This window comes from Pituophis catenifer, unplaced genomic scaffold (assembly GCF_029215685.1).
Source record: "Pituophis catenifer annectens isolate HBS135680 unplaced genomic scaffold, rPitCat1.0.hap2 SCAF_5, whole genome shotgun sequence".
Lineage (NCBI taxonomy): Eukaryota > Metazoa > Chordata > Lepidosauria > Squamata > Colubridae > Pituophis > Pituophis catenifer.
The window spans coordinates 78,026,675-78,046,974 of NW_027256885.1; the positions used below are offsets into that span (position 1 = coordinate 78,026,675).

At 38.8% G+C, this 20,300-nt stretch overlaps 1 protein-coding gene across 1 annotated transcript in view; it reads left to right on the forward strand.

The window, feature by feature from the left end:
• Positions 1 to 20,300, forward strand: part of TOP2B (DNA topoisomerase II beta) — a 251,965-nt gene that overhangs the window by 12,579 nt on the left and 219,086 nt on the right. Inside the window, exons 4-10 of the mRNA XM_070944595.1 lie at positions 4,923 to 5,068; positions 5,373 to 5,470; positions 6,027 to 6,239; positions 6,321 to 6,494; positions 8,782 to 8,883; positions 9,017 to 9,154; positions 19,641 to 19,779. Coding sequence (XP_070800696.1) covers positions 4,923 to 5,068; positions 5,373 to 5,470; positions 6,027 to 6,239; positions 6,321 to 6,494; positions 8,782 to 8,883; positions 9,017 to 9,154; positions 19,641 to 19,779 — 1,010 coding nt within the window. The remainder of the gene's footprint in view (positions 1 to 4,922; positions 5,069 to 5,372; positions 5,471 to 6,026; positions 6,240 to 6,320; positions 6,495 to 8,781; positions 8,884 to 9,016; positions 9,155 to 19,640; positions 19,780 to 20,300) is intronic.

Consider the following 20,300-nt stretch of genomic DNA (forward strand, 5'->3'; position numbering starts at 1 on the left):
ACTCATACCGGCTAGTCCACAAGCCGGGCAAGGAAATGGGCCACACCGACGCGCTTAGCCAATTGCCTCTACTGCAGACTGTGTTCTGTCCCCGTCTCACACACGCACCCCCACAGACAGGCAACAGTTTATCCAGTATCAGAATTGGCAGCAACCCAGTGGCTGGCTGCCAGGTATTCTTTACTCACGAGGGGGGAGTTTCTCCCTTCGTCCGGGAACAAAGCCAATACACAATAATCAATAAAGTCCAGTAAATACAAAGAAGGTCGTCCGATATCCGTTTTTTGCTTGTCACAGAGCTGAACCGGCCACCACACCCTCTTTTATACCCTGTGGGGTGTGGTCCAGTGACTCAGCCTAATCCCTGGCATGCCTCTTCTTCTGCTGCGCGCGCTTATCTCTGCGACGCTGCCGAGGGTCCAGCCAAGACTCATCTTCATTACTGTCCACCTGTGGCTGCGTGGATGTGCTTGGCCCCGGGCCTATCTCTTGACTTTTGGAGGACAGCGAAGGCATTGCCAGAGAGGAGGGTCCTGGAGAGGGAGGCCTTGCCAACTCCTCTCCTTCACTCTCAGAGTCCTCTCCTGCCGATAACACAGGCTCAGGTAACGGAGCCACAACAGACTGAGCCAGATATGGCCCCAGCTTGTCGTATTATAGTGATCCAGGACCTGCCTGAAGCACCCCTATATGCAATGGACGTTGCAGCTGAAACAACCATGGACAAAATGCTTAGCCGCGTTCTCAACTGGGTGTTAAGGGGATGGCCAGAGGCCTGGCCAGGCCCTGAGTTCTAGCACTACGCTTCTCGAAAAAATGAACTGTCGGCCCACAAGGGATGTGTGCTGTGGGGCAGCAGGGTCATCATTCCACCCAGTCTTCGCTCCAAGGTGCTGGATTCCCTACATGAAGTGCACCCAGGAATTGTTCGGATGAAGGCTCTAGCCAGGAGCTACTTGTGGTGGCCAGGCCTGGACAAAGACATTGAGAATCAAGTAAGAAGTTGCCAGGCCTGCCAAGAAACCCGACCGGAGATGCCACAAGCACCTGTGCACCACTGGGAGACCACACACGCCCCATGGTCTTGTGTGCACATTGACTTTGCAGGCCCTTTCAAGGGGCAGGTGTTCCTGATAGTAGTGGACAGTTATTCCAAGTGGTTGGAAGTGGCACTGGTCTCATCGATGACAACAACCAGTCATCTGAGAGTTGCAACGGCTTTTCGCCACACATGGTCTGCCAGATGTGATTGTGTCCAACAGTGGGGCACAATTCATGGCAGAAGAGTTTGAGTCATTCCTCAACGCCAACATGATTTGGCACATAGCATCAGCTCCATTCCTCCCTGCGATCAACAGTCAGGTTGAATGAATGGTCAGTACCACAAAGGAGACGCTCAAGCAGATGACGACTGAGGACTGGAATCACTGCCTGGCGAACTTCCTCCTGTGTCAACACATGACTCCCTATACAACAACAGGTCGCTGCCCAGTGGAGCTGAGGTGGGGTCGCCGGCTTACAACGAAGCTCAACCGAGTTCACCCAGACAGAATAGTGGTGGAGATGGCTCAGCCAACCCCGCCCCCCAGGTATTTACAGCTGGGTGACTTGGTCTGGGCCAGGAACTATGGGAGTGGGGCACCTTGGGTGGCAGCAAAAGTGACTAAGGTAACGGGTCCTTTGTCATACAAGGTTAATCTGGGGGATGATTGTACAATCAGATGCCACATTGATCAGTTATGGTGTCGGCAGGCCAGTCCACTCCCGGATGAGGATCCCAAGGTTTTATCAGACCCAAGAGAAAACTGTTTTCCTCCGAGTCTGCCTACACCACCCATGGCCACCGCTGGAGAAACAGAGGTACCAAGGGCTATAGAGCCGCCGCCATTCATGGACGACCAAAACGGCCATCAAGACTCTGTCCTATTGGAGATGGACAATACTCCAATTCAACGGGACTCTCCAGTAACATTGTGGCGGTTCACCAGGATCCGTGGGCCCCCTGTTCTGACCTAGGCTTCCTGATATAGTAAAAACTTTTTTTATTTTAACTGCTGTGAATTCCTTTCATTCACAGTACGTGCTGAATCACCAAGAGTTTATCAATAGTCGAACAGAAGTCTGCCACAGTCCTTTGGATAAGGCTGGTAAACACCCACCTTTATCTTCTTTGACACGCTGCCAAAGACCTAATTGGCAATTATCTTGGCAAGGCCACACAGAAACACAGTCAAAAACAGAGCTTCAAAGTACAAACCAACACCATCCACAACATTGTTTCCTGCAAAGGCCCACATGCCTTTGCTCTTCCTTTATGTCTTATGGGAGGGGCCAATCATCTCCAAGCCTTACTCCTGAGTCGTCCCTTTTGTTTTAACTGTTCCTGCCTTCTGGCAGCTCTGCACATGTGTGCAATAGGAACAGGGTCCCCCTGTTCCTCTGCCTCTCTGATATCTGACTCTGGAGGCTCTGGAGTCCGCACATAACTTCCAGATGGCCCTGGCGCCATCTCTGCCTCCAACGCAGAGCCCTCGTCCGAGCCTTCCCCAGACTCCAGGACTGGCCCATGTTCCTCCCCAGCCTCCTCACTGTCCGACTCTGCTGCCAGCTCCGCAGGCTGCTGGCAGACCACAACACCCCCAGCCTATCTCAAAGACTATGAATGTTGAACAGACTGAGGATAAGAACTATCCTAGGGGGGAGGGGTGTTATGTATTGAATGTATATAGTTGTGTTTAAATGAAACTAACCTTTAGATGACCCTAACTGTAATTGTGCCAAAGTGAAGCTAACCTTTAGATGACCCCAACTGTTTTGGAGGGAAATTTAAAACATTTATATTTGGGTGGGCTTTTTCTAGTTCTATGATTGGTTAAGGCCCTGTGGGCCTAGAGTATAAATAACAGGCATTTACCTGCAGTTCCTCAGTTCCCTTTTTGAGTCAATAAATACTGTTGCAGCTATGCTGGTCTGGTTCTTGCCTAATGAAGCCCACTACACAATAGTAACCCACTACACAATAGTAACCTTCCCTTTGCATGGGAAATCAGTTACATGTAGTCAAACATGTTACATATTTGCATCCCATAATATCACACATGTTCATTAAAATGAGGTCTGATGTCAGAAGGGGCGTAAATTGTAAGGAAAAAGGTTGGTTGGAGTTCACAAAAGAGATAAACCAGACCCCAATTTGTACTAACAAACGTTTTCTTATCTGGAGCTGGTCTCCAGCTTGTTTATCAGTTTAGGAATGTTAAAAGCTAATAAACCTGAACATCATTTTAAAAGAGAGAAAATAAATCAAATTAAAATACAATACTATGTTAGTTAACAAGTTACAAAATCCATATCATGTACCCCTCAAAGGGGAGATGCAGATTTTTAGATAAGGGGAAGCAATACCTGATCTATAAAGGATTTAATTTACCTCTTCTTGAAACATTGTAAGATTGCCCTGGTGAAATTTGGCTACAAAAATGTAAAGAATGTGGATGCAATACCTCTAAGGAGGGAAAATACTATACTGTCATTCCTCAAACTCCTTCAAACTGGGGGGAAAAAACATTTAAGAATGGGCCCAGAATTGTGACTTGAATTACTCCTGTAGGCCATTGTCTAGGGAGGAGTGTGAGTTGCACACCAAAAAAGGCTGTGTGTTTCAGTTGAGGTAAGTCCCAAATCCCAAATATATGAAATGGTTTACAGTAATTCTTCTGAGATTCTGGTAAAATGTATACTTATATTTAGATGTGTGCTAAATTTGATATGTACATTTGAGGCTTCAGGTTAGCAATCTAGAAAGTCCTTCTGTCCTTTATGCTTTTGATCTGTTGACATGAATGAATATTTGTTGCCTGGCAAACCAAGAAAAATATTAGAGCTATGTCTACAACTACAAGAACAGGATTTAAACACTGCAAATAAGAGTACATTAATGTTCAGTACAACGATACAAAACAGGCTGAGCTGTATGACAAAGATTTCCCAATCACAGAGACAATAGAGAGACTTGCACCTGCAAAATATTTGAATATTTTATCATGGGCATTAATGCACATTAAATATGTTTTAATTTCCCATTTTTCAAATTTTCTACCTACAACCAGGAGTTCTCATGTTGACCTATCTGTTTTGGAATCCCACTGCATTGAATAAGATTGTGTGTTGTTGTAGAACACGAGTAGTGGCATGGCTTGTAACCATCATATTTTAACTAAAATATACTCTAAAATACAGGCAAGATTCTAATTTGAAGATTGCAATTGGAACCACCACTTCTCTCAGCATTGAAAAAAAGATATTGGTGCACACGATTGTGCACTATCAATAACATCATTTTCTATGATGGACAGTGTGGCCATTGGTAGGATGTCATCCCCCATGTTCCATTGGAGAAAAGTTATTGGTGCACTTTGTGGTGCTCTACCAATGATAACATTGTATGTGGTGTTTGCCTTGTTTATCTTAATTGCTCTAACACAGCACAGGACAGTGGTTCTCAATCTTTTCTTCACCACAGACCCCCTTTAAATACCTTTTGTGGCCACGGACCATGGCCCACCAAGACTTAATTTAAGATTTAAATCATAACATTTCTTCAAGCCTTCACAGACCCCCTGTGATGACATCGTGGCCCCCCAGGGGCCCACAGACCACAGGTTGAGAACCATTGACACAGGATACTGGTAGCTGCAGTGGCTCACTGATAATCGGGTAGCTTGTGAATTTGTGAAATGTTGTTACTCATCTTACTGAGGAACTTTTAATATGAAGAATTCTAGGGGATGTCTGGAACACAGAAAACTCCTACTCCATACTTTTAATTAATGTATGATAGACTATCATTTGGCTTACATTGTTGAAAACTACATAAGAGGCAACTTTTTGGGGGTTAAATTGTTCATTATTTTCACTTCCAGTGAGTCAAATATTGTAAGTATTTGGAATAATGGAAAAGGTATTCCTGTTGTGGAACATAAAGTGGAAAAGATGTATGTACCTGCCTTAATTTTTGGACAGCTGTTAACGTCCAGTAATTATGATGATGATGAAAAAAAAGTTACAGGTTTGTAACTGTTACAGTTTTTTACACTTTGTTCAGCATGACCTTTATGATTATTTTTAAGTAGTAATAGCAATTTTGCGATATTTGATGTTTTAATTCATGGAAGTTAAGAGCTTTGTAAGTGTAACCAAGTGGAAGATTTAACTTCACATTCCTGCTGCAAATTCAAAAAGTACTACAGTAGTTGTTTGTTAAAACACAATATAACATTTGCTGATGCATGTTTTGTGTCAGTGGGGAAAGGTCAGTGAAAGCAGCAACATTTTGAGAAATATTCTTTTCTAAATGTTCCTTACCTTTTCAGGTGGTCGTAATGGCTATGGTGCAAAACTTTGTAATATATTCAGTACAAAGTTTACAGTTGAGACTGCTTGCAATGAATACAAACATAGTTTTAAACAGGTATGATTGTTTCCCTTTGCTTTGTTAATATACCTCTTATGTGGTTAATTTTTTTTAAACGATGATAGGACAGGATATAAGTTTAGATCATAAGAGTATTTCTCTTATTAAAAAACCAGGAAAATAGAATTTATCCAAATACATGTAATTGTAGAAGCATATGTCTGTTCTTTTAGTCTTAATGGAGAACGTACAAAAAATACTGTTGGTCAGAAGCCTGAATTTTTTTTCCAGTTTATTCAGTATCCAGTCAGTATTTCATAAATTAATTTAGAGTTGATGTGGGAAATGGTCACATTGTATTTAGTGCATTAACGATTACACATAATGTGAACATGTGGGTTAGTTTTTTAAAAGAAAAATATAAAATTATTAAAATATAATATTCTTCAACATATCATTAATGTATTAGTTTATATGGAAACTAAATGAAAAAAAAATTAATTTTGACTGAATGAAAAACATTTCTTTACAGCTGTGGGTTTTTTTTTTCAGAGGACAGGACAATTTTCTATTAATGCATATGCTTGTTCTTTATTTTTTGCTTTAAATAAAGACCTGGATGAATAATATGATGAAGACTTCAGATCCTAAAATTAAACATTTTGAAGGAGATGACTATACATGTGTGACATTCCAACCAGATCTTTCTAAGTTTAAGATGGAAAAGCTTGATAAAGATACAGTAGCCCTTATGACAAGAAGAGTTTATGATTTGGCAGGAGCATGTAAAGGAGTCAAAGTTATGCTTAATGGAAAGAAACTACCTGTAAGAGCTTTAGTAAAATATTTATATAATGGAATTATATGTGTTCGAAGCAGAATGTGATTTTTTTTTGTTAAATCCTAGGTGAATGGCTTTCGTAGTTACGTTGACCTTTATGTAAAGGACAAGTTAGATGAAACTGGACTTGCTCTAAAAGTTATTCATGAACTTGCTGATGAACGCTGGGATGTCTGTCTTACTTTAAGTGAGAAGGGATTCCAGCAAATTAGTTTTGTAAACAGTATTGCTACCACAAAGGTGAGTTACTTTGTATACTTCAGAGTGGTTAAAATAATACACAGCATACTGTTTGACATGAAATTAATGTGCTTTTGACTTTTATCTTTATAAATAGTTTTATATTCATAAAAACATAAAATTCAATGACATTAAAATCACTGAGCTAATTTGGTATTGGTCATACATATGCCTCAGGAAAGTAATGCAAATACTTTACAATAAGTTATGAAAGTAATGTCAAATGAATAATTAATTTAATATAATAAATTTTTATTTATTTATTTGTTTCCATTTCTATACCGCCCTTCTCCAAATAGGACTCAGGGCGGTGAACAGCCAAAGTAAAAAACAGAACATACAAAATTTAAAAAACAGTTTAAAATAATTAAATATTTTGGCCGTATATGTAATACATATATGTAATACATATAGAACTTCAGTTACATGATTTGAGAAATTCTGATATCAACATCTCTTACATGACTTAGAACTATAGTATGTTATTACATAGCACATTATTTCAATTCATTAACTCTTTCTAACACCCCCCATCTCCCCAAATTCTGCATTTGAATATTTTGTTGAGCAGGCTGCTTAAATAAATAGCTTGTCTTCCAAAATTCTTTTGTTAGTGACACTAGTGAAAAAGCCATGATTCACAGTACTTTATCTAAGACCTTTTAATGTGAGGTAGACTATCAACTATTTCTAGCCTACATTTAAGGTTGCTGAGGTATCTGTATCATTAAAGTTGCTACGGTAAACAACATCATTTGTTGTGTCATTTTGTGTCATATTCTGCAGGTTTCAACAGCATATTTTGCATCATTGGGCACCTTAATGGCACGTTTGTTCTTTAATTCTAACACTGCAAAAGATTTGTACGTTCTTTTTTCTTATAATGAAAATAACAAAACAGTCTTTTGAGTCAAACACCTAGAATAATAAAGCCATCTTTCTATAGAGGGCTTGCAGATTTGTGGAATACTAGAGTATTATTGACCCCTGTTTCTCTATATATTTTTGTTATACAAAATATATTGTATTTTGTAAAATACTTTGTTTTTAACTTATATGCTTATTTCCATATAAGTTAGCAAATCATTTTCTTGGCAAACCATCAATAGACATGAGTAGCTAATAAATTTAAAAAGGATTTTAGTGGTTCACCTATTATTGTAATTCAGAAAGACTAGACCTGGTCCCCCTCCCCAAAATTTAACTTTGATTTTTCACGAAATTACATTTTTATGATTCCTTCTGAAACATAAAAACATCAATTCATATTTTGTAACAAAACAAAGTGATGGAACATGGAGTGATGGAACAGTAATCCATAATGGTTTGTTTGTAGTTTTTTCAGTGTTGCTGACATAATGTTGATTATACTTACCAATACAGGATTTAGAAATTGAAAATTTAATTTTTGAGCATTGTAATTTTTACTGTGTAATAAGCCATCCAATTCAAAGATTACTGGTCAGCACATCAGATATTACATTTTCAATATAATTGTTAGTTGCTTCTCATCTTTTTAGTCTCACTAGTGATAGACAGATTACAGAATTAGATTATTTTGGCGTTGCTGGACCCTTGAGATCCAGTTTGATAGGTGAGTTTTTCTGTCACTTTAGGCATGAAGCCAGCCAAGCAACCTTGGGCCAGGTAGTCCTAGGAAGAAAACAATGGCAAACCATTTCCAAAAATCTTGCCATAAAAACTGGGTTTTTAAACTATATCATACTATATAAACTAAACTAAACATACCCAACCTCTTTTCCCTCAATGTAGTTGTGAAGCTCTATTGTGCAGTTTATGGAGTTTTGAAAATAAAAATATGTTCACATATGTGTGTACCACATACAACATTTACAGTTAAGAAAGCCAGTTTGTAGTGGTTGAGGTGCTGGCCTAGAAAACAGGAGAATGTCAGTTCTAGTCCCACCTAAACCATGGAAGCCAGCTGGGTGACCTTGGGCCAGTCACACACTCTCAGCCCAACTTACCTCACAAGGTTGTTGTTGTGGGGAAAATAAGAGGAGGGAGGAATATTGGGATATTCACTGCCTTGAGTTGTATATGATACAAAAAATAGTGAGATAAAAATGTAATCAATCAATCAGTAAAATACTTGAATATAACAGTGGTAACATTCCTGATGTGTATATTGGAAATATTTGCCCCAGATTATTTGACATCTCTTTGTTCTTTCTGTGAAAAGAGTTCTGATCATTAGAGCAGAAAGTCCTAAAGCATAATTTTGTTTTGTTGTTGTTGCTAACTTGGTTTATTTTTTCACCTTAAGGGAGGTAGGCATGTCGATTATGTGGTAGATCAAATCATTGGAAAATTGATAGAGGTGGTAAAAAAAAAAAACAAAGCTGGTGTTTCAGTAAAACCATTCCAGGCAAGTTGATCTTCATATTTTAAAATTGTTCCACAAAAAATATTGGGTCATTATTTCAGTATCTTTGTTTTCTGATTTTCATTTGTGTGTGTGTGTGTGTTTGTTTGTTTATTTATTTATTTATTTTGAACAGGTAAAGAACCACATATGGGTTTTTATTAATTGTCTCATTGAAAACCCTTCTTTTGATTCTCAAACAAAAGAGAACATGACACTCCAGCCTAAAAGTTTTGGGTCCAAATGTCAATTATCAGAAAAGTTTTTCAAAGCAGTAAGTATTGCATATTTATTTCATAACCATAATCATTTGAAGAAAGTAAAATGGTCAATTTATTTAAGGAAAGTAAAATCCATTTTGGGGTTTACATTTCAGAAACTGAAAAGTAATAAAGAATAATGGTCTGACATTTTAAATTTTTAGTTTTTAATTAATAAATACTGATATTTATTAACTGTCCTGTAAAATGTTATCTAGCCTTGGGGATATAACATGCAATTCACTTTTTAGACATTGTGGCTGTTTGAGTACTATATAGTATACTGGGGGGGGGGGGGGGCAGCTGTCAAGCCGAATGGATGTGCGAAACGGCTCTCCGTGAATCACAGCTGCTTCCAGCCCTCCGGTAGGCTCTTTGGAGTCGCAGGTCCCTCGGAGGGGGACCGGAAGAGTGGGGCGTTCTGCCACCTGAATCCCAAATGGCGGTCTGGGCTGGGAAGACAGGAGAAGCCTCGGAGAGATCGGATGGGGAAGAAGACGGACTGCAATGGTGGCCGCGAGGAGCTGACAGCTGGACAAGATTGGCGGTGAAGCAGCAGGACAATGGAGCGATAAATCCTGGTGGCAATCAGTTTCGACGACTTTAAGTGAGTGATTTCGGGGGAAAGACCTCCCTAAGAAGATTTCTGGTGGTGGAAGAAAGGAGAGAAGGGGCCCCAGGCAGAAGGAGGGTTGAAGGCTTTCCCTCTCCGCAAAATAAAGTGGCAAGAAAGAGTGTGGGTGAACAAGGGAGAGCTGTACTAACAGAAAATGTGACTGTTTGGATAAATTAAAGAGAATCAGGGCGGAATTCCAGAAGATGGCACAAAAGTAGATTGTTATAAATTTGGAAACTAAAAAGAGCTGACTAAGACAAGGCTTGCCAAGATGTTCCCAAACAGCTCTCCAACATGTTGGAAGTGTAAAAAGGTTTATGGAACATACTATCATCTTTGGTGGACATGTCCGGCTGCAAAAAAGTATTGGGCCAAAATTAGGAAATGGTTGGAAAAGATAACTGACCAACCTATTGATTGGAGACCAGAGACATTTTTGTTGGGAATATTCAATAAAAAATATACTAAGGAAATAAAATATCTAATTCTACATATAATAACAGCTGCAAGAATATCATATGCACAGAATTGGAAAAAAGACAATACACCAACAGAGGAAGAATTGATAAAGAAAATTTTAGATTGTGCCGAGATGGACAAATTAACAAAGGAAATTAAAGAAAAGGAAGATACAGAATACTATGCAGTTCGGAACAAATGGTACAACTGGCTGGAGATTAGGAATAGTGGACAAAAATGATTGGGGAAAAATTTCAAACGGAAAGTGTTTGTATAAAATTAATTAGAGCAATCAGGGATAATGGGACAAGAAGGATATATATATATTATAAGGAGAGTTAGGGGAAAATGTAAACAATAGTAGATTACCATTACGAAACTGTTGTAAAAAGGGAATATATGTTTTGTGTCTTGTGTTTGTCATATTGTGTTGTTTTATAAATAAATAATTTTTTTAAAAAAGACATGGAAGCTGACATTTTGAACAGTGACAGGGTTTCTGTTAACACGTAAAAAGAGACAAGAGGGACATCTGAGATTTACAGAATTCATATTAATTACGTAAGACGAGACAACCTACCAAAAGAGGTCCACGTTAGATTTGTTAAAAAGTCAATTTGAGATGAAATTCTCCATAGAACTAGAGACGATCCTATAGAACATAGAGGAAGACAACTGGTAGTGCTTAAGCAAGTGCCGAGAAGAGTGAGGGAACTAAGAAGGCCATATCAATTTTTGACCTCAAAATTGACCAAACATAACATTAATTTTAGATGGTTGATGCCAGGGGGGATAATGATTTCATGGCAGGAAAAAAGATTTAGAGTAGATACTGTAGACAAAGCAGAGGAATTCTACAATAGGAATTTTGGTAGTGAGGAAGAAATAGAAGAGAGAGAAGTAAAAGAAGAAGGGGGTCCAAGACCAACAACCACAGAAGAGAAAGAAGTGCAGATTAGAGAGAGGGATAGTGGGAAAGGAGAAAAAATGGAAAATAATGAAGATCGAAGGAACCAAGACAAATCAGATCAACAAGGATGACAAGATCTAGATACAAGTAGAGAAATGCAGGAAGAGATTAAGATCCTATTCTTGAATATTAATGTATTGAATTCCCCTCCAAAAAGGATTTTTTTTTTAACAAACTTAATAAAATGGATTTAGATATAATAGCAGTACAAGAAGTACACATAAAGAAACAAAATGAACAATTACTGGTTTACCCCAAATTGGGAAAGATGTTCACATCGCTATCACAATATAAATTATATTAACGAGAAGATTTCGGCCAAAAAAATTTATAAAGATGATGAGGGTAGAATCTTAATAGTAGAAGTAATATTAAACCAAAAGTAGGTTGCACTTGTAGGAATTTATGCCCCGAATGAGAGACAAAAACAATTCTATAGGAAATTGCACAATATCATCGGGGAGGTAGAAGGAGATAATATTTGTATCATGGGGGACTTTAATGCCATAGTTGATAGAAAACTAGACTACAAAAGCAATAAAAAAAAGCTGGTCTCAGGATATAACTATAATATATAAATTCTGTGATGAAAACTTAGTGTCTTTACTTATCAACTGTAAACCATTTTACTGTCCACACGAGTTCTCCTCATTTCTACTAATTGCTGTTTATGTCCCTCCACAAGCCTATGTAAACAAGGCATTACAAACTCTTAGCTGACCAGATTATGGAGGCTGAAGCCAAATACCCCAATTCACTGTCCATTATTTTGGGAGATCTAAACAAAGCAAACTTAAGGAAAGAGCTACCAAAATACTTTCAGCATGTCAATTGTCCCACTAGAGGCAAGAATACTTTAGACCATTGCTACACAACACTAAAAGATGCTTATCGGTCTTTACCACAAGCAGCTGTGGGACACTCTGATCATTGCATGATTCACCTTGTACCTGCTTACAGGCAAAGACTTAAAACCACAAAACCAACAATTAAATCAGTGAGGACCTAGACTGAGGAGGCAAAGTTAAAGCTACAGGCCTGCCTTGACTGCACTGAATGGAATGTTTTCGAAAGTAGCTCTGCAGGCTTACAGGTGAAACTCGAAAAATTAGAATATCGTGCAAAAGTTCATTTATTTCAGTAATGCAACTTAAAAGGTGAAACTAATATATGAGATAGACTCATTACATGCAAAGCGAGATAGTCAAGCCTTGATTTGTCATACTTTTGATGATTATGGCTTACAGCTCATGAAAACCCCAAATTCACAATCTCAGAAAATTAGAATATTGTGAAAAGGTTCCATATTCTAGGCTCAAAGTGTCCCACTCTAATCAGCTAATTAAGCCATAACACCTGCAAAGGGTTCCTGAGCCTTTAAATGGTCTCTCAGTCTGGTTCAGTAGGAATCACAATCATGGGAAAGACTGCTGACCTGACAGTTGTGCAGAAAACCATCATTGACACCCTCCATAAGGAGGGAAAGCCTCAAAAGGTAATTGCAAAAGAAGTTGGATGTTCCCAAAGTGCTGTATCAAAGCACATTAATAGAAAGTTATGTGGAAGGGAAAAGTGTGGAAGAAAAAGGTCCACAAGCAGCAGGGATGACCGCAGCCTGGAGAGGATTGTCAGGAAAAGGCCATTCAAAAGTGTTGGGGACTTTCACAAGGAGTGGACTGAGGCTGGAGTCAGTGCATCAAGAGCCACCACACACAGACGGATCCTGGACATGGGCTTCAAATGTCGTATTCCTCTTGTCAAGCCGCTCCTGAACAACAAACAACATCAGAAGCGTCTTACCTGGGCTAAAGAAAAAAAAGAACTGGTCTGTTGCTCAGTGGTCCAAAGTCCTCTTTTCTGATGAGAGCAACTTTTGCATCTCATTTGGAAACCAAGGACCCAGAGTCTGGAGGAAGAATGGAGAGGCACACACTGCAAGATGCTTGAAGTCCAGTGTGAAGTTTCCACAGTCTGTGTTGATCTGGGGAGCCGGTGTTGGTCCACTGAGCTTCATTAAGTCCAGGGTCAATGCAGCCATCTATCAGGAGATTTTGGAGCACTTCATGCTTCCTTCCGCAGACGAGCTTTATGGGGATGCTGACTTCATTTTCCAGCAGGACTTGGCACCTGCCCACACTGCCAAAAGTACCAAAACCTGGCTCAGTGACCATGGGATTACTGTGCTTGACTGGCCAGGAAACTCGCCTGACCTGAACCCCATAGACAATCTATGGGGCATTGCCAAGAGAAAGATGAGAGACATGAAGGCTGAAGACCACTATTGAAGCATCCTGGTCTTCCATAACTCTGTTGTGGCTCCGTTACCTGAGCCTGTGTCATCATCAGGAGAGGACTCCGAGAGTGAAGGGGAGGAGTTGGCAAGGTCTCCCTCTCCAGGACCCTCCTCTCTGGCAATGCCTTCGGTGTCCGCCGAAGGGCAAGAGATAGGGCCAGGACCAAGCACGTCCACACAGCCACAGATGGACAGTGATGAGGGTAATGAGTCTTGGCTGGACCCACGCCAGCATCGCAGAGATAAGCGCGCGCAACAGAAGAAAGGGTGTGCCCGAGATTAGGCTGAGTCACTGGACCACACCCCACAGGTTATAAAAGGGAGCGTGGTGGCCAGTCAAACCTTGTGACGAACAAAGCTGAAAGCTTCCACGCCATTCTGCATTGCCGGACTTTTGCTTTAAGATTGGATTATCTCTGGACTTGATTGTAATTATTGAGCTGCTTTCCTTTGATGTATCAGAAGTGGGGAGAAGTTATCTCTCCTCTTTGTAAATAATAAACTCTTGGCAGGCAGCCACTAGGTTGTTGCCAAGTTCCGTTATCATAAGGAAAAGGATTTTGCCGGCTGGTTTGGTCTTTAACTCCTGAATGTCTGTTGGGGTGTGTGCGTGGGGTTGGGGACAGAACAAACTCCTCAGCAGTGCCACAGGCTGATAGCATCCATGCCACGCCGCATTGAGGCAGTAATTGATGCAAAAGGGGCCCAAACCAAGTACTGAGTACATATGCACGCTTATACTTTTCAGAGGTCCGATATTGTTCTATGTACAATCCTTCTTTTATTGATTTCATGTAATATTCTCATTTTCTGAGATTGTGAATTTGGGGTTTTCATGAGCTGTAAGCCATAATCATCAAAATTATGACAAATCAAGGCTTGAACTATCTCGCTTTGCATGTAATGAGTCTATCTCATATATTAGTTTCACCTTTTAAGTTGCATTACTGCAATAAATGAACCTTTGCACAATATTCTAATTTTTCGAGTTTCACCTGTAGATGAACTCACAAATACTGTAACATCATATGTCAGCTTCTGTGAAGACCTATGTGTACCGACCAGGAACATGAAAATATACAGTAACAATAAAACTTGCTTCACAGCTAAACTTAAGCAACTGTGTCATTCCAAAGAGGAAGCCTACAGAAAAGGTGATAGAATGCTGTACGATCAGGCCAGAAATCTATTAACAAGGGAAAAGCTAAAGAATCAGTTCTCAACAAATGAACCAGCAAACATGTGGAAAACTCTTAAAAATATCACTGGTTACGGCAAACCTCCTTCCCAGGCTGAAAGAAATCAACAACTGGCAGATGACCTGAACGTATTTTACTGCAGGCTTGAAAGGAAACTACAGCCACCTATCTCCACAAACCCCATCTCAGACACACCAACAACAGCCAAGCCTCCTACAACTGATCCCATCCCATTGGGTTACCAACCCCTAGTGATCACAGAAAAGGAAGTGCAAGACCTATTTCACAGACAAAATCCAGGAAAAGCTCCAAGCCCAGAGAAGATAACTCCTTGTTTAAAAGTCTGTGCTGACCAATTGGCCCCCATATTCACCCGTATCTTCAATAAATTGCTAGAGATGTGCTATGTTCCTTCTTGCTTCAAATGCTCTACTATCATACCAGTGCCGAAGAAGCCCACCATCAAGGAACTGAATGAATACCGGTTGCTCTAACATCTGTAGTTATGAAAACCTTTGAAAAGCTAGTGCTGTCCCAGTTGAAAACCATCACGGATCTGCTGTTAGACCCCCTGCAATTTGCATACCAAGGAAATAGATCAACAGATGATGCTGTTAATATGGCTCTGCACTACATCCTACAACATCTTGAATCTCCAAAGAGCTACGCAAGGGTCCTCTTTGTAGACTTTAGTTCAGCATTCAACACCATCATTCCAGACACTCTTCTAACTAAGCTAAACCAGCTAGCGGTACCTGAACACACTTGTAAGTGGATCACAAGCTTCCTAACAGACAGGAAGCAGCAGGTGAAGCTAAGCAGAATCACATCAGATACCTGTACAATTAGCACAGAGGCCCCACAAGGCTGTGTGGTCTCTCCACTTCTCTTCTCTCTATATACCAATGACTGTATCTCAAACGATCCATCTGTTAAACTACTGAAGTTTGCAGATGACACAACGGTGATCAGTCTCATTCGAGACAATGATGAATCCGCATACAAACGGGAGGTTGAACAACTAGCCTTGTGGTGCGACCAGAACAATCTGGAATTGAACACACTCAAAACCGTAGAAATGGTGGTGGACTTTAGGAGAAACCCTCCCATACTACCACCTCTTACAATACTAGACAACACAGTATCAACAGTAGAGACCTTCAAATTTCTAGGTTCTACCTTATCGCAAGATCTAAAATGGACAGCTAACATCAAAAACTTCATCAAAAAAGCACAACAAAGAATGTTCTTTCTGTGCCAACTCAGAAAGCTCAAACTGCCCAAGGAGCTGCTGATACAGTTCTACAGAGGAATTATTGAGTCTGTCATCTGCACCTCTATAACTGTCTGGTTTGGTTCTGCAACCCAACAAGACAGACACAGACTTCAGAGGATAATTAGAACTGCAGAAAAAACAATTTCTACCAACCTACCTTCCATTGAGGATCTGTATACTGCACGAGTCAAAAAGATGGTTGTGAAAATATTTACAGACCCCTCGCATCCTGGACATAAACTGTTTCAACTCCTACCCTCAAAACGACGCTATAGAGCACTACACACCAGAACTACTAGACACAAGAACAGTTTTTTCCCGAATGCCATCACTCTGCTAAACAAATAATTCCCTCAACACTGTCAAACTAGTTAAGTCTGCATTACTATTCATCTTCTCAATGTTCCTATCACCCATCTCCTCCCACTTATGACTGTATGACTGTAACCTTGTTGCTGGTATCCTTACGATTTATATTGACTGTTTCCTAATATGATTTGATTGCTTATCTGTTCCGTATGACTATCATTAAGTGTTGTACCTTATGATTCTTGACAAATGTATCTTTTCTTTTATGTACACTGAGAGTGTATGCACCAAGACAAATTCCTTGTGTGTCCAATCACACTTGGCCAATAAAGAATTCTATTCTATTCTAAAGTAAGAAAAGGAATTAGAAGAGTGCTACCCAAAGCATTTTTTAAAATGGTAGAGGAGTTGAATATCCAGGATAGTTGGAGAGAGAGAAAGCAAGGGGAAAATCAGTATACATACTATTCGAACAGACACAAATCGTGGTCCAGAATTGATATGGTTTGGATGTCGACAGAGCTAAAGTCGGAAGTGGAAATTGGGACTAACCTCTGGGCAGACCACAACCCAATGAGAATTAGGTGGAAGGGACAAAAAAAAATGACAAGATGGACCCTAAAAAGATCAGTTCTAAAGCATGAAGAATTTAGATTGAAGATGGAAGAACAAATGTGTCTGTTCTTTCAAGAAAACAAAAAAGAAGATACAAATCTACAAAACCTGTGGGATACTGCAAAGGCCTTTATGAGAGGCATTATGATTGCTTATATGGCAAAAGAAAACAAAAAGAAGAAACAGTGACAGAAAACTTTAGAGGAGGAATTCAGGAAGTTAGAGGTAGGACTACAAAAAGAGCCCCAAAGAGGAGACCTTAAACAACAAATGGAACTAATTAACCACAAATTGAATATTCTCAAAAATCACAGGCCTATATCACTGTTGAACTCGGACTATAAATTATTCATGGCAATAATGGCCGAACGACTTAAAAGGTATATGAACGAATTTATTCACGTTGATCAAAATGGTTTTCTGCCAAAAAGGCAAATAAGAAACAATATGAGGACAATATTGGATGTATTTGAATATTATAAAGTGCATAGTGAGATACCAGTGGCATTGATATTTTTAGACGCCCAAAAGGCTTTTGATAACGTTAATTGGGTTTTATGTTGAGACAGTTAAAATATATGGAATTTGGTGAAAATTTTATAAACGTGTTTAAGGCAATTTACTCCAACCAAGAGGCTAGAGTTATAGTAAATGGGGAAGCAACACAAAGTTTTAAAATCCAGAAAGGTACGAGACAAGGGTGCCCGTTATTACCATTACTGTTCATATTAACCTTAGAGGTATTAACGAGAATAATTCAGAAGGACAAACAAATTAAGGGATTGGAAATCAAGAAAGAAGTTTATAAACTGCAAGCTTTTGCAAATGATCTTGTATTTATTATAGAAGAGCCACTAAAATTGGGTTTGAGGCTTATGGAAGTGCTGGGAGAATATGGGGAAGTAGCAGGATTGAAGGTAAATAAGGAGAAAACCAAAATGATAGTTAAAAACATGTCCAAAATACAGAAAAAGGAATTGACTGAGAGAATAAGCTTTCAAATAGCGAAAAAGGTGAAATATTTAGGAATACAGCTGACGGCAAGATGTATAACAATTAAAGAGGACAATTACAATAAATTAAAAGACCAAATTAAGGCAGATCTGGAGAGATGGAAAAAGCTGCAGCTCTCCCTTATGGGGAGAATTGCAACAATAAAAATGAATATTTTACCAAAAATACTTTTCCTATTTCAAAATGTATCCTTAAGATTAGACAAACAATATTTTGGAAATTTGAACAAAACAATATCTAAATTTATCTGGCAAGGGAAAAGACCTAGAATTAAATTAAAATTACTACAGGAAGCTAAAGGAAGAGGAGGGTTTGGCCTGCTGGATTGGGAAAGATATTATCAAGCTGCCGCACTCACTTGGGTGAGAGTGGATAAGCTCTTTTTGAAGTTTGGACAAAAGTTAAGCAACAGAATTATATGGAAACTCCAGCCTGGCTCTCAACGTTGGAGGTGTTGGTGCATCCAAATTTCATCAATTTGGGGAAAGTAGTCATATACAAGGATATCTTAAAAGATGGAGGGGAACTAAAATCTAGAAAAGAACTACAAGATGAAGGGGTAGAATTGGAATGGTGGGCATATCTACAGATTCAATCACGATATATGAGAGATAGAAAGGAATGGGGTATTAAGAAAGAATTAACGGCACTAGACAAAATTTTATTAGGAACGGATGCAAAGGTGATAAAGAAAACTTATCAATATCTTGGAATACAGGATGGCGGAAGAGCAAGTGAAGGAAACCATGGTAGTTTGGGCCAAAATTTTTGGCTATAATATTGATCTCAATAAATGGCAAGACTTATGGGAGAGAAATAGAAAATTAACGTTAGCCACCGCATACAAAGAAAATTTATATAAAATGTTCTACAGGTGGCACCTTCCGCCTACAAGGTTAGCAAAAATGAACAGGAATCTTATCACCGCAGTGTTGGAAATGTAAATTAGCATTAGGATCATTTTATCATATGTGGTGGTCATGTATAAAAGCCAAGGATTTCTGGCGTCAGATAAAGACATGATTGGAAGAGATGCTAGACCATAATATAGACCTGAAACCAGAACTATTCCTATTAGGAATTACAAAAGAGAAATATAGCAAAGGAGTGATATATTTAATGTTGCACGCTATAACAGCAGCACGATTGGTTTATGCGCAATACTGGAAAAATGAAGATACCCCCTCGGAAGAAGAGATAATAAAGAAAATTTTGGTATGTGCAGAAATGGACAGACTGACACTAGAACTTAAAAACAAGGGCGAGACAGAATACTATGAAATTTGGAACAAAATGTACCAATGGTTGGAAATAAGAAAAAGGAGTCGAAACAGAAAAGATTGAGGGTTTGTAGAACTGAAACTGGACAATATTTAGACAAATATACAAATGAGGAGAAGGGATATGTTTATAATATCAAAGTAGCAATGTACAATAAGTAGGAATTGTATTTGTTATTATGAAAAACTATGTATGGAAATGACTAAGCTAGGAGATCGCACTGTGTCCAATGTTTTTAATGTTTAATTAATAAAAAGTTTTAAAAATTAATAATATACTGTGTGGTTTGTTAACAAATTATGAGAATGAAAATAAGGAAATATTAAGATGTGTAAAGAATAGATTGACATATTTCTGTGATATATTCTAAGAAAAAAGTGGATTTTAATGCTTTGGTACATTTGGTTATTTTAAATGTAAATCTTTTTCTGGTATTTTTAAACGTGACTGTGAATTCAATTTTTATAGGCCTCTAACTGCGGCATTGTAGAAAGTATACTGAATTGGGTGAAATTCAAGGCACAGATACAGCTGAACAAAAAATGTTCATCAGTGAAACATAGTAAAATTAAAGGCATTCCAAAACTTGATGATGCTAATGATGCTGGTAAGAGTTAACATTCAGGATACTTCTTATAAATACATCCTTCCAAAGTCACTAATTAGTGAGTACAAACATGCATATACTTCAGGAAAATATTCTTGTGAGCTTGAACATGCTTAAAAATATGTATTTTTCAGCATAGGTGAATTCATGTACATAATTACAACATGGTTAAGGAGTATACTATTTAAAAAGAAAATTCATGTCAAGTATGTATCTCTGTATTTTTAATAAACTGTTTTGTTTTTTTTCTTTTTTATTTATTTTTTATTTATTTATTAAATTTTTATACCGCCCCCTCTCCCGAAGGACTCGGGGCGGTGAACAGCCAGAATTAAAAACTCACAATACAAATATTAAAATATATTAAAACAAAATTAAATTATCTTAGGCTTCTCCAATTTAAAACCCCGTTACCCATAAAATTCACCCAATTAAAATTTTAACCCAGCCCGGCTTGCTGAAATAAAAAAGTCTTCAGGGCCCGGCGGAAGGTCCGGAGGTCCGGGATTAGTCGTATCCCT